Source organism: Microtus pennsylvanicus, chromosome 10 (genome assembly GCF_037038515.1).
Source record: "Microtus pennsylvanicus isolate mMicPen1 chromosome 10, mMicPen1.hap1, whole genome shotgun sequence".
Classification (NCBI taxonomy): domain Eukaryota; kingdom Metazoa; phylum Chordata; class Mammalia; order Rodentia; family Cricetidae; genus Microtus; species Microtus pennsylvanicus.
Genome location: NC_134588.1, coordinates 51,753,549 through 51,766,692, shown reverse-complemented (window position 1 = coordinate 51,766,692; position 13,144 = coordinate 51,753,549). Strand labels below are relative to the sequence as shown.

The 13,144-nt window shown below is 42.3% G+C and overlaps 1 protein-coding gene across 1 annotated transcript in view; it reads left to right on the top strand.

Annotated features, from left to right (window-relative positions):
- The window catches only part of Pappa2 (pappalysin 2), a 238,598-nt gene that overhangs the window by 178,652 nt on the left and 46,802 nt on the right, over positions 1–13,144 (top strand). Inside the window, exons 17-19 of the mRNA XM_075987453.1 lie at positions 9,668–9,836; positions 11,292–11,427; positions 12,829–12,938. Coding sequence (XP_075843568.1) covers positions 9,668–9,836; positions 11,292–11,427; positions 12,829–12,938 — 415 coding nt within the window. The remainder of the gene's footprint in view (positions 1–9,667; positions 9,837–11,291; positions 11,428–12,828; positions 12,939–13,144) is intronic.

Below are 13,144 nucleotides of genomic sequence, written 5' to 3'. Positions count from 1 at the left end.
ACCTTACAGAAGCTTTTCAGTTTCATGAATTCTATCAGTTGTTGACTTCAGTGCCTGTGCTATTGCCGTTCTGTTCAGGAAGTTGTCTCCTATCTCAATGCATTCCAACTCTTGCTTTTTACATGGAAAATATCTGACACACAGAGTGTTAACTACCTCTCTCCTCTCATCCATATCCAGGCATGATAGAACAGGCAAGTGGCATGCATAGGCATTCCTGTCCACCTTCCAATCCACAGGTACCTATGGCTTCCCTGATGCTCATGTTACACATCAGTAACTCAGATCTTATTGCTGCTATGGCTTCTAGACAAGGGATTGTCAAAAGCCCTTTACTTTCTGAAGGAGCAAGAGTGACAGAAAGTGGCTCATCAGGTGAAGCCCCAGGCAAAGGTGTGGCCGTGTTTTGAAAGTACCTGTTTATTATGAGTACTTACTGTCACCCCTGTCTGTAGTTGAACAGACAGACTGACAGAGGCAGACCTATAGAGATGGCAGGAGGAGTCTGAAGAAGATTTTGTACTGAAACCTTTGAAGATAAGAAAATAATTAGCAATAAATGAGATAAGCTGTCTTCAAAAATGAGTATATACAGTTTTTTATCATTCCTGAAAAAAAAGTCTTCTTGGACTCACAGCAGGCTTTCCCCATTATCTGAGTTATGTATGTATACATGTATGTATGTATGGATGTATGGATGGATAGATGGATAGATGGAGAAAGAGAGGGGGAAGGGAAGGAGGGAGAGGGAGAGAGAGAGAGAAGAAAGAGGGAGGCATGCTTCTCTTATAACTAGCCAAGATCACTAACGATTCATCTTTATACCTCTGGGATTTTTTTTTTACTTTGAGATAATTTAATTATATTTTTTTCCTTCCCTTTACTCCTTCTAAATACTCCTCACTATTCTTTTTCAAATTTATGGCTTATTTTTCACTAATTGTTATTGCACACATATACACCACATACACAACACACACACACACACACACCACACTCATGAGTAGAATCTGATCAGTCTCTATAATACTATCTACATATGTTTTCAGGGATGACCATTTGCCACTGGGCATCTAGTAGATGTGCTTTTTGCTCTTCCCTGGGAAAGGCTACCTTTCCCATTCTCAGCCTTCCTCCATTGCCTGCAGTTCTCTATGTAGGACTCATGCCTCATGGACTTCTCTCTGTCTCATTTGGCATGTTCTGGTTGTTCAGTTTATATTGGAGCAGTCATGCTGGTGAGAGTTTATGGGTGCAGCTTCTGATATCACTAGAATACCCAATCTCACAGCAAATTCCCAGTTCCTCTGGCTCTTACAATCTTCTTTCTCTCTTCTGCAATGTTCCCTAAAGGTTAGTGATGAGATACTGGGTTCTACAACTTTGTATTTTGCTTAGTTGTGGTTTTCTATTTGGTGCAAAGGAAGTTTTCTTGATGATGGGTGAAGACTATGCTTATCTGCTTATATGTTGTTGCTGGGAATTATGCTGGTTTGGTAAATTAGTGGTTGTAGATTCTCTCCATCAATACCTCTTAGATCTTTCATGCATGTTCCTTTATTCTACCTATCCTTCTCTTTCTGGAGCAAGCAAACCTACCTCAAAGAATCTCTTTCCTTATATACTTCATGTCTCCTGGTAGCTTCCTCTTAGGGCTGTAAGTTTGAATAATAATGGCACCTGTGGACTCATATATTTGAATGATTATTCACCAGGGAGTGGAACTCTTTTATGGAATTTGAAAGGAGGTGTGGCTTTGTTGGAGGAAGTGTGTCACTGGGTGCGGGGGGCTTTGAGGTTTCAAAAACCCACATAAGGTCTAGTCTCTCTCTCTCTCTCTCTGCCTATGAGCCAAAATGTGAAGGTCTCAGTTACTTCTCCAATACCTGTCTGCATGCTTGTATACTGCCATGCTCCCTATGATGATAATACTGGACTAAGCCTCTGAGACTGTAAGGAAGCACCCGATTAAATGAGTTGCCTTGGTCATGGTGTCTCTTCACAGCAATAGAACAGTGAACAAGACAGGGCTCCTGTAAATTATTATTCTGGCATTATTACCATACCAAGCTGTGGGACCCAATGTAATATATATATATATATATATATATATATATATATATATTATGATGCTCAATGAATAATTGTCCAATGAATGTGGAAATTAACATATGAATATACAGGTTAGATGATGCAAAAATGGTAAAGACCAAAGGTTCCTACTAAATGTCTTCATATTTTAGGTTTCATTACTCCTTGCCTTTCAGTGTGATTTCTAGTTCTTCAGACATGCACCAATGGGAACAGATATGAGGAATTGGAATAACTGTAATAATTGTGTGCATTTAGATTTAAATCACATGAGACAGCTCAGGTTTGGGGAACCCAAGCATGTTCTACATGAAAAATTCCATCAGCTATAGCAAAGTGGGCCATAAACATAACAGAAGAAAAGATTAGGTACCATTGACCTTAAAAATTAGAAATGCTGAGGGATCTAGTGAGAAAGGATGAAGAAGTTATCATAAGCTTGAAGATGTTCTGGCTCACGGAGAGGGTGTTCCTGCACCTACCAGCCTGGGAACCTAAGTTATTAGCAAAGACAGAAGCACAGCATCAGGCCTTGACACAGAACAAACAGTTCATCCCCGTCTAGGCTTTACTAGGATCTTTATGCTGACAGAGGCTCCACTTTACCTGGGGGTACTTAATAAAAGACACTCTCATTTGTTTCTTACTCAGAGAAGAAACACTTGCCCAAAGCCAATACATCTAAGTGGACGATACTAGTGGTTCTGTTCTCTGGGACAGGACATCTAGAGGTCTGATATTACACAGGACGGAGCAACTATGATCAGCTGTGGACTGGTCACAGCTGAAGTCTGCCTGCTCCCCTTTAAAAATATTGGCTTGAGAAGCCAGGCCTGCAGTTTGTTAAAATGAAAACTGGTGTGGAGTTTGGAATTGCTATAATATTCTTTGGGGTGAGGTTGAAGACTGTGTCTCTCAAAGTGGCCTTGATCTTCTCTTCTCCAACTTTAAAATGCATGGGAATAGCTTGGAGAACTTTAGATTCTTATTGAGTCAATCTGGGATATATCCTTGTATTTATTAGTAACAAGTTTCCATATTCTGATTGTAATACTGCTGTTCTAGGTACCACTCTGTGGGTAGTAAGGACCCAGAGTATTCTGAAGAGAGGATCTAGTCTATGTAATTCAGTTTGGAAAACTGAGCATGTGTCATGCAACAAAATTGAACCAATTAATACTTTGGGTTGTTGTTCTGTAATAGAAACAATGTAATTGCCTTCTCTGCTTACATTTCCTATTTAGCATAGGTCAGTAGCAAATACACAAGTAAGGAATTAATTCCTTTATCTGTTCCTTTGCAGGACCATAGGTCCTTTCAGATTGCAATATGGGCATTAGTGTTCCGTCATCACAATACATTGATCAGTGTGATAATGCCAAGTTAATTAATGGAATTTCTAATGGCATTTCAGCTATAAAGTAAATATTCACACATCTCCTGAACAAAAACCTATTAACACCTAATATGAACCAGACATAATGCTGGGTATTGAAGCTATCATGGCAAATAAGGCCCAGGTAGGAGTAAACAGACATCACAGAAGCAAGTATATTAATAAACAAATAGGAAATAAACAAGATAATTACAGAGCATGTACTCTGTGAACGCAGCAAGGATGCTGGCTCTTAAAGTGACAGAGGGCTCTCTTGGTGATAAAACTGTTCAAAGATAGGAAGAGAGGGATTTAATTAGAAGAACAGCAGCACAAGGCAGAAGAGTGGCATCTGAGTCCCCGTGGCAGCAACGATCTTATGCTGCACTTGTAATTCTCATCCCAGAGTAGATGAATGCATTTAAAAACATGACTAGCCGGGTGCACGGTATCAAAGAGAATGCAGTCATGTAATACAGGACCTTGCAGGCTAATAGGAAGCATTTGGACTTTAATGAATTCAAATATTTTGTTTTGTAGCCAGAAACAAATGAAATGCTTTGCACAGGAAATGGTACAATGTAATTTATTCATTTTTATGAAAATTTCCTCTAATTAGTACTTGCTGACAGGGTATGAAAGGGTACAGAAAAGTGGAACGTCTAGCTGAAATATAAGAGAGTGGCTTTGGGTCTACAGAGATGCTGAGGAACTGGGACAAGCTCCAGGAATACCTGCATGAAGGACCTCACAGGGCTTACTGATGGATTGTGTGAGACCAGATGGGGTTGGGGAAAACAGAAGATTGAGAGAGTGCAACCAAAGATGTCTCCTGTGTTTCAAGTTGGAGCAACAAAATAGTGATGTCATTTGTTGTGTGGAGGAAGTCTCAATACATGCAGAGATGTGGTAACCAAGAACTAAGGAATAAGAGTCCTTACCGTGCATGGACTAGTACCTCACACTTCCATATCTCTTTCTGTTGATGTTATTTCTGAGGGACTCCCCACTGTAGACAACAGATGCTCTGCATTGGCAAAGATATGATAATTCTCTTGGACCCAGAAACCATACTCTTACTTTTCTCCAAGGGAACATAAATATGACTTTTGCAAAAGCCTTCGGTGGTGGTAGAAAAATGGGGGTAGACTCGTGTGTGCCTCGAGCAACATCAATCAAACGTGCAGCCAAGTTTTGATTACAGGCTCTTTATTTCTGGCAGGAGTGTAAGAAGGAGAAAAGGCACAGCTGGGGTTTCGACAGTAGGTGGGTACCACACGCTCTGGAAATTGGGAAAAGGTACCTTTCAACTTGGAAATTGTGGTGATTTGTCTGGGGAAGTTAGAAAGAAAATAAATACAAACCTTAGCCTAACACCAGCTCCTCATGATGTCATTTACAAAGTAAGGGATAGAGAGCAAGATCACCCAGCTAACAACCCTTGCCAAAAAGCTGGATGCTCAGCCGAGACCAGATGGGAGGGCTGCAGGCTTCTTAGGTGAATGTTCTTCCTCTCCTTTTCTTGTATTTATGACTTACTTTTACTAGCATGGGAAGGAGAAGAAATTGTAGGTATTTGCCAGCCTCATTGTATTTAAAAAAAATACAGGCAGGATTTTAAAATACAGAGTCAGACTGAGAGATCTAGTTCAATGATAGAGTTCGTGTTTGACATACAGAAGGCTCTGTGTTTGATCCAAAGTACTACAGAAAAAAGGGGAGGGGAGCGGAAGCAAGAGGGAGAATAGGGAGAGAAGGAAGGTACTGTCCTCAGCCAGTTCCAGGAAATTTAGTTCAGATAGTCAGGTAATCTAGGTTTTCAAAAGAACTCTTACTTGATTGTGATAAGTTATTTTACAAATTTCATCAGAAACCCGTTTGTCTAATGGTTGGGGTGTTGTCTTAGAGCTTGAAAACTTCAGAATCTACTCTGTCTTTAGCTGGTAACTCTCTTACTCTATGGACATCAGGAAGGTCACCTACTTGGTCACTACTGTTAGTTTCCTATAAAAGACAACGCCTTTACCTTCCTTTACCCAGTGGCATGAAGATACTACAGAGAGGAGATAGATGTGAGCAGAAGATGTTATGCAGAAAGAAGTGGAAGGAGGTTTCCAGGAAGTCTTGGATCCTGTCTTGACAAGGACCTGTCTGCATGATTTGGTTCATTGCTTACAGCTATCATTCCTTGAAACACAAATCCCTTCCTACCATGACTTCAATGAGTTTCTTGGCTCCTGGTTTGCACACATTGCCTGAAGGAAGCGGACCATTAGGAGTAATGCCCCCCCCCCCCCCAAGAATAATCCTATTAGAGTGAGAGGCCAGGATGCGATATCCCCACGTCAGGAGACACACAGAAGCAGTGATCCAGATCATGTCACAGAGGTGCTGTGGTCTTGGGTGTTGCAGTAACAGTACGATAGACTGAGTGTCTCAGGTAACCGGCATTCATGCCTCGCAGTTCTTGATGACAGAATTGGCAGATGTCTTCTCTGAAGGCAGGTTTCCCTGTGTGCAAATGCTCTCCTTTCTGCTGTGTCCTCATAGGGAAGAGTGTAGACAAGGCAGGGAAGCGTTTGTGCCCCTTTGTCTAAGGGCACTAGTCCCGTCATGAGGGTGCCGTCTTATGCCTTCATTATCCCTCCAATGCCCTCCTTCCTAGTGTAATCACACCGAGGATTAAAGTTTTGACATAGACTGGGGAGCTGGAGAAAGAACAATCATTTTGGTACAATAGTAACTGAATAAAGCAGACTAGGAGGAATGTTCTAAGTTTCAGCCTCCCTCAGACAGGCCTTAGAAAGAAGCCAAGTTTTATGGAGCTAGAACTAATCCAAGGAATTCTTATTTTCTGATATAATCATGGTGTCTTTGGAATGTAACAAAACGGCCAGAAGGGCCTCATGGCACACAAGCTCCATACCATGACGCTGAAGACTCAGGCCATTAACTGTGAATCCACACGTAAGCGTGATCACCAGATCGAAGCATCTCACATCACTGGGCCACGCGGAACCTGGTGAATGCTTTGGAAGTGGTCTGAAGGTGGGGTCTTAACAGTATCATCTGATGTAGAGGTACAGGACCTGAAAAACAAACAAACAGAAAACCTGGAGATGGCTGCAGTAATGGTTCACTTGCATGGTCTATTTGGTTGGATTAAGAAGCACATAGAGCATTAATGAGGCACAGCTTTGCATATATCTCTGAGTATTTTCAGAGAAATTTAACTGAGGAAAAGCGTGAAAGAAAGACGCTCCTCAGTTGTGTATGGCACCATGTCCCGGGATAGAGTCTAGGGTGAATAAAAAGAGGAAAAGGGAAAAGTCAGCAGAGCCAGGATTCCCCTTTCTCTGCTTCCTGATCTTTGGCAATATATGCACCACGGACAGTCTTGGTCCTATGCCTCCACCTCCTCTGCCATGGCAGACTATACTCCGCCGGACTCTTGTCAGAATCTGCCTCCTTTAAGTTGCTCTCTGTCAGGTGCTTGGTCACAGCCATGAAAAAACGAACTAACACAGCTATGTAAAATCATCTGCTTTCCAAAGGGGGGAAAAAAGCACAAGGAAGGAGAACTCATGAAACTGGGAGAAGTGTAGGAAAGGACTGTTATGAACGGACCCCGGTTGCCTAGGAAACGACGATGCTCCCAGCCTCCCCTTCATGCTTGCCCAGTCCAAAGACTGTACTCTCAACTGTGTTTCTTCTCTTGCTACCACACACCAGTCCTCATCTCTTCCTGTTGCCTGTTTGCAGCCCGGGTCCTGTCATAGTGTGTGGGTACAACCCCAAATACCCGAACCCACTTTTCCCCATGCAAGTTTAATCTGTCTACTCTCACCTCTGAGGTTATTAAACTGGCAAGGAAATGCATGAACTCGACATTCTTGAATGATTCCTCACTCCGGGCAAGGAAAGGGGAGACTGTTTCCATGGTTAAACTATTTCAAACCAATTCAGAGAAAAAGAAAAATACCACATGAAGTAAAAATATTATCATCCCGGCCAAGCAAGGGTTTTCCTTTGCAACCGTGCTGACAGGCAAGGGTTGTACAGCTTTGCCTCCCTCTTGATGTCAATGGTGTTGCTGGCTCTCTCCATTTGGGAAATGTCAGTTCAGCAGAGCTATAGGAAGGGTCTCAAATGTGGAAGCGGGAGAGTTCCCCGGGAGAGTTTAAAATCTGCAGAGTAAAGGAAGAGTCAATGCTGAATTTAAGGGACATTTCAAAGGAGCCTCATTACAGGAAAATGAGCTTCACACTCTTTGCTAGAAAACAATTTTGGAAGCCATCTTTAAGTATCATCTTTGTGGGGAGGATGTACTAAATAATACATAGCCTGCTCTTTCATTAGCATAGAGGTTCACAATTAACACCACTAGCCTATGATGGTGATATCCTTGTGCAAAGCACAGCCTTCTAAGGAGATAGTATTAAAAATATGTTATTCAAATTGTTTGAAAGCAAATGCATCCAGTGGTGTAAGATCCTGGGAAAAGGACTTAACATCACGGTATGTTCTTTTTTCTCTATAGTTGAGATAAAAGCAGAGTTTTATTCTTAGAGCTATGATGAGTCGATTGATTTGTTTGTTTAGGAGTCTTGCAATGTACCTGATGTTGTTCATTGCAAATCAGTGGTTTAAAAATAAAGTATTTATTTTCTTAGTTCCAAATATAGGCTAAATACTGCATCCTAAAAGTTGAAAACAAGAAAGGAAACAGCTGGTGCCTTCTGCAAGTTTCCAACTCTGTGGAAAAACCTGACTTCTGCATATACCAGGGTGGTCTATGTTTCTCTGATAGAAAATGGAAGAACATTACAAGCACAGAGAAGGCATTTTATGATGGTTCAAAGCATATATGGGATGATGCACATATCTTAAGTGTTAAAATCATATCATGACACTAGAAAACATCATTTTAATGTTCTGGGCATGTAGCATAAGCCTGTAAGCCCAGGCAGTTGGGAAATGTTGGTAAGAGGATCCATTAGTTTAGGGTCACCCTCAGATGCTAAGAGGCCAGCTTGGATTACATGAGACCCTGCCTCAAAACATACTTGCACGCGCGTGTGTGTGCGCGCGCGCACACACACACACACACACACACACACACACACACACACACACACACTCACACAAGAAAGCAAGCAACTTAAAACCACCAGCTACATGGTAGAGAGAGCCAGTGGTCAAAGGATTATTTATATTTTCAATGACAAGCTTATCTGTAACCGCGAGTTTTGTGAATCAGAAGTAGGTATGCGAAAACAGCCAAACTGGAAAGCACCTCCTGGCTGCAATGAGTCAGCGGGGAGTGGAACGGACTCGGCAGTACCAAGAACTCTGGTGTTTTCATTCCTGTCCCTCTCGAGCACAGTCTCTGCTCAGGGGCCATGTCTGGACATGAGATGGAGGGCCGGTTCTTCCAGGACCGTACTGAGTCACATCAGCTCACAGATCTGATGAAAGCTATGAACATATTCCAAGAAAAATGAACTTGTAAACAAACAAAGCAGCCATAGTGATGTCAGTGGAGAGACTGTCCTTTGAAGGTCAGGTGGACCTCTGTTCTAGACAAATACATTGCTGGACTCTTTCTCCTCAAAGAGGTAATGACAATGAACATTACCAATTTCCGCAACTATATCACCACAGAACAGGCGATCTTCACGTTATGACCCGATGTGTCCCGAGTGTCTTGATAACTCTGCTGTACTCTGACTACACGGCATCTCTCTCTGGGCTCAGATGTGAGACTGTGCCCATCAACAGTCTAGTTGCTATGCTATTTATCAGCCCTCCTGGGAGGAGTAAGTCAAATGTGCAAGACCTCCCACCACTGTCAGTCCATAAACAACACTAGTTTTGGCTTAATGAGCCACAATGGGACATTTGGCTAAATAGAACCAATTGCCCTGCCCTTTTTTATTTCCAATGTGTGTGTGTGTGTGTGTGTGTGTGTGTGTGTGTGTGTGATGTGTGGTCCCATACATATGACATGGCATCTGTGGGGGTCACAGGACAACTTTGGAAGTCATTTCTCTCCTTCCCGCATATAGATTCCAGGGATTCAGCTCAGGCTTGGCAACTTTACCTGCTGAGCACGTCGCTGTTCCCCTATGCTAATATTTATCATATCTTTCTGAGGCTCCAGTCTTCTCTGATGGGCTGTTTGGTTTCATGTCTCATTAGTAAGTTCCTGAAGATACAATGCCTGGACGATGGAACCTGGGAACAGAGAAGCTGCAGCCCAGTGGTGTGCGAGCCTCCTTCTCCTGTGTTTGAAGGCATGTATGAGTGTACCGATGGCTTCAGACTGGACAGCCAGTGTGTGCTCAACTGCAACCAGGGAACGGAAAGGGTAAGGAAGACTGTGAACCTCATTATGATGGGACTCTGCTTTCTTCTCCATGATCATGGCCATGACATGAATACTGGGAAGAAGTGAGCTGAAAGAAACGCAACAGGCAGGTCCGTAAGCAGATGGGTTCTAATGAGAGGCATCGATATTATTCCATAGATAGTTCCCAAGAGAACTGGTGTTTTGGAGCATTCCCTTCCAAATTCAGTTCTCTTTGGGATAAGGAGAAGGCACCAGTGAGTAGGGTACCAGGGCTCTTTTCATGCCAGTCTAGGATGCAGATTTGGCAATGCAGTCAACTCCCATGAGTGCACTGACCTAATGAATAGGAATGCAGGAGTCGTGAACCTCTTTTATAGTAGAACAGAGCCCCAAACAAAAACACGAATTATTCAGCAAAGCTTATTAAAGTGCTGTTTGACTAGTCCCCTCCCTAGGATTCTGGCACAAGTCTGAACTAAAAACCACAGTCTTATCATGATTGTGTGACTAAACTCAAGCTTTGTTGGAGACACTTTTTCAAGTATCCCAGACACATACACGAGACAGGAAGTCAAGTAGACTTTGGAGACAGAGATCAATGGCCTTCCCTGCTCCCTCGGCATAAATTGAACTTAGCGTCCAGTATTCAATGTAATATTGCAGAACTGATGTGAAAAGAATGGACCACAAAATGAGATCCGAAGACATCAGACATGCCTGTGTGAACTGACTAGTTAAGAAAGCACAGAGTTTGCCAGACAAAGGCAGAGTTATTGATAAATCTCTAGTTCTCCCCTTGGGGTTTATAGCTAGTAATTTTCTCTTTGTTCCATCCAGGTAGAGTATACATTGATTGGTGGTGTTGGTGGGGGGCGGTGAGCCAAGAGTTATACCAGGCAGCAGACATGTGGAGAAAGGGAACAGACTTCAAGCAGGGTGAAAGCAGCAATAATATGTGTGTTTCAGTAGAGAGGAAAAAAACAAACCTTCAGGAAAATTGTTAATTGCTTTCACTATACAAAACCCGTCTGGGAATTTGCCACAGGCGACATTGGTGTGATAATATGTACAAATGTTGGTAAAAGCCACACCATCTGTGGGACTTTTCTCAAAATAGATCAGAATATACGTCTCTGGTCAGTTTATTGTATCCTCATTGCTGAAGGAGAATATAATGGTAATAAGTTTCACGAATGGAGAAGTTGTTCATGATTCCTTCACGTGGCAACAGCAAGACATTGTCTTGGGTTGTACTGTTAGTTCTTCATTCTTTCCTCCAGTCCTTCCTTTTCTCCTCTTCTTCCTCCTCCTCCTTCTTTTGCCATTTTTTTTACTCAACGTATTGCTTTAATCCTCGTTTAGCCCAAGATCCAGAAGTTAAAGGATATTGTCACTAACCAGACCACTTTCCCCCTTCTTACCATGAAATTATCAAAATAACAATAGTGGTGTTTCTCATCTTTGATGTTCTAGACTCCCATCCTCTGCACTAAAGAGGGGCTGTGGACCCAGGAATTTAAGTTGTGTGAAAACCTGCAAGGGGAATGCCCGCCACCCCCTTCCGAGCTGAATTCTGTGGAGTACAAGTGCGGACAGGGATATGGGATCGGTAAGCACAGGACATCTGCTCATGGTGCCTACTTTGCTTTGAGACTAAGCATGTAGCTGTGGCTGGATCTGTAGCCCTGAAAGGAATGATCAGCTGCATCCCACCCCATGGTGCTGGGCTCCTATATTACCTGTTGGTGTGGGCAGGATTACTTGAGGTGGCACCGCTCACGTCGTTCCTCAGTCTTTCTCTACACAGGACTGGGTTCCATAGCCTGTGGGCAAGTACTTAAGTAATTGCAGTTAAGTTGTTTGGGGCCAGAGCCACTTGGAGTAAGGTTGAGCCAACTTTATCTAAACTGGCCCTACACATCACAGAAAAGATTTGTAATGTGAAACCTTATGAGATCGTATCTAAATTCTGAATTACATAGACCTGAAAATTTCTTGGGAGAGTCTAACCCATGTGATATAAATGTGCGTAATATGAATTAATTGGAAACCCAGTCATTTCTGAATTGATTCTTCACTGTGTTCTAAGTATTATTTGTATTTTAATGTCTTCTGCTGATCATAGTACACAAAGAGCTGGATTATCAGGGATCTCAGAGGTCTACTCAGTGGTGTTTCATAAGCAGATACTCACCCTCAAAACTTCTGATTTTTATTTATTTTATTATACATATATGTTGGCTCCTAAAAATAATGTATTATTTACTTAAAGACACAGACAATAAGAAATGAAAAGAAGTTAGAGACTACTTACATTGTAGGAAAGAAATGAGTTTCATTTGACTAGGCTTTGAGGAAGAGGCATTTGGGTCTGCCATGTAAGCAAACAGAACAAGATTTTTCTTTGAGAGACCAAAATCTCTGCTTCTTCTTTTGGCTGTTTCCTCCCTTACTCAAATAAGTTTCTTGGTTGTGTATGTATTGATCTTCAGCATGCCAACTGGCAGAATAGGATAAGCCCTGGGGTAATATAATAACCTCTGCACCATTTCCTCCTTGTATTGAAGCTACAAGGTAACAGGAGCTATCAATATAAGCTATTGGGAGATCAGAATGATATTAAATATACTTACAAGGCATCTGTCACTCAATACAGAGTTTGACTAGCTGGAGCTCTGATTTGGGGATGTGGCAATCTGCTAAACCAGAAATCAATCTTTTAATTGTTGGATGACTCAGAGATGTATCAGATCCCGAGGAAAGAATATAGTGGACCAGGCAGAGGAGGTGGCACATGGAGAAAGGAGAGAGTTAGTTTGTCACACTGGCTCTTTATGACCTTATGTAACAGTTCCCTACAAGTACGCCAGGGGCAGAAGTCAGCCCTGCTTATAACTACTATGATGTTATAATCGATAGTATAGACTTCTTTCATGTAGACTAAGCAAGCATTGAAAACGAGTGCGGTCTGGGAGGTCCATGGCTCGGCTATACACTTCCATTCCTTCAGGTGCAGTGTGTTCTCCATCATGCGTCATCCCCCCTAGCGATCCTGTGCTGCTGCCGGAGAACGTGACTACTGACACTTTGGAGCACTGGATGGAACCTGTCAAAGTCCAGGTGAGGGAAGGATCAGTTTTGTGCATTGTGAGTGCAGAGACTGCCAACCAAGACTCAACTGGCAGAATATTAGATGTTCTCCAAATATCCTGCTATCAAACATCCCTGCGAATGATTCCCATAATCAAGGACAAACTATCAGATAAGAAAGGAAGAAAAGTGATGGGGAGGGGGGATCCATTTAAAAGGGAAGCTAGAAATAAGGC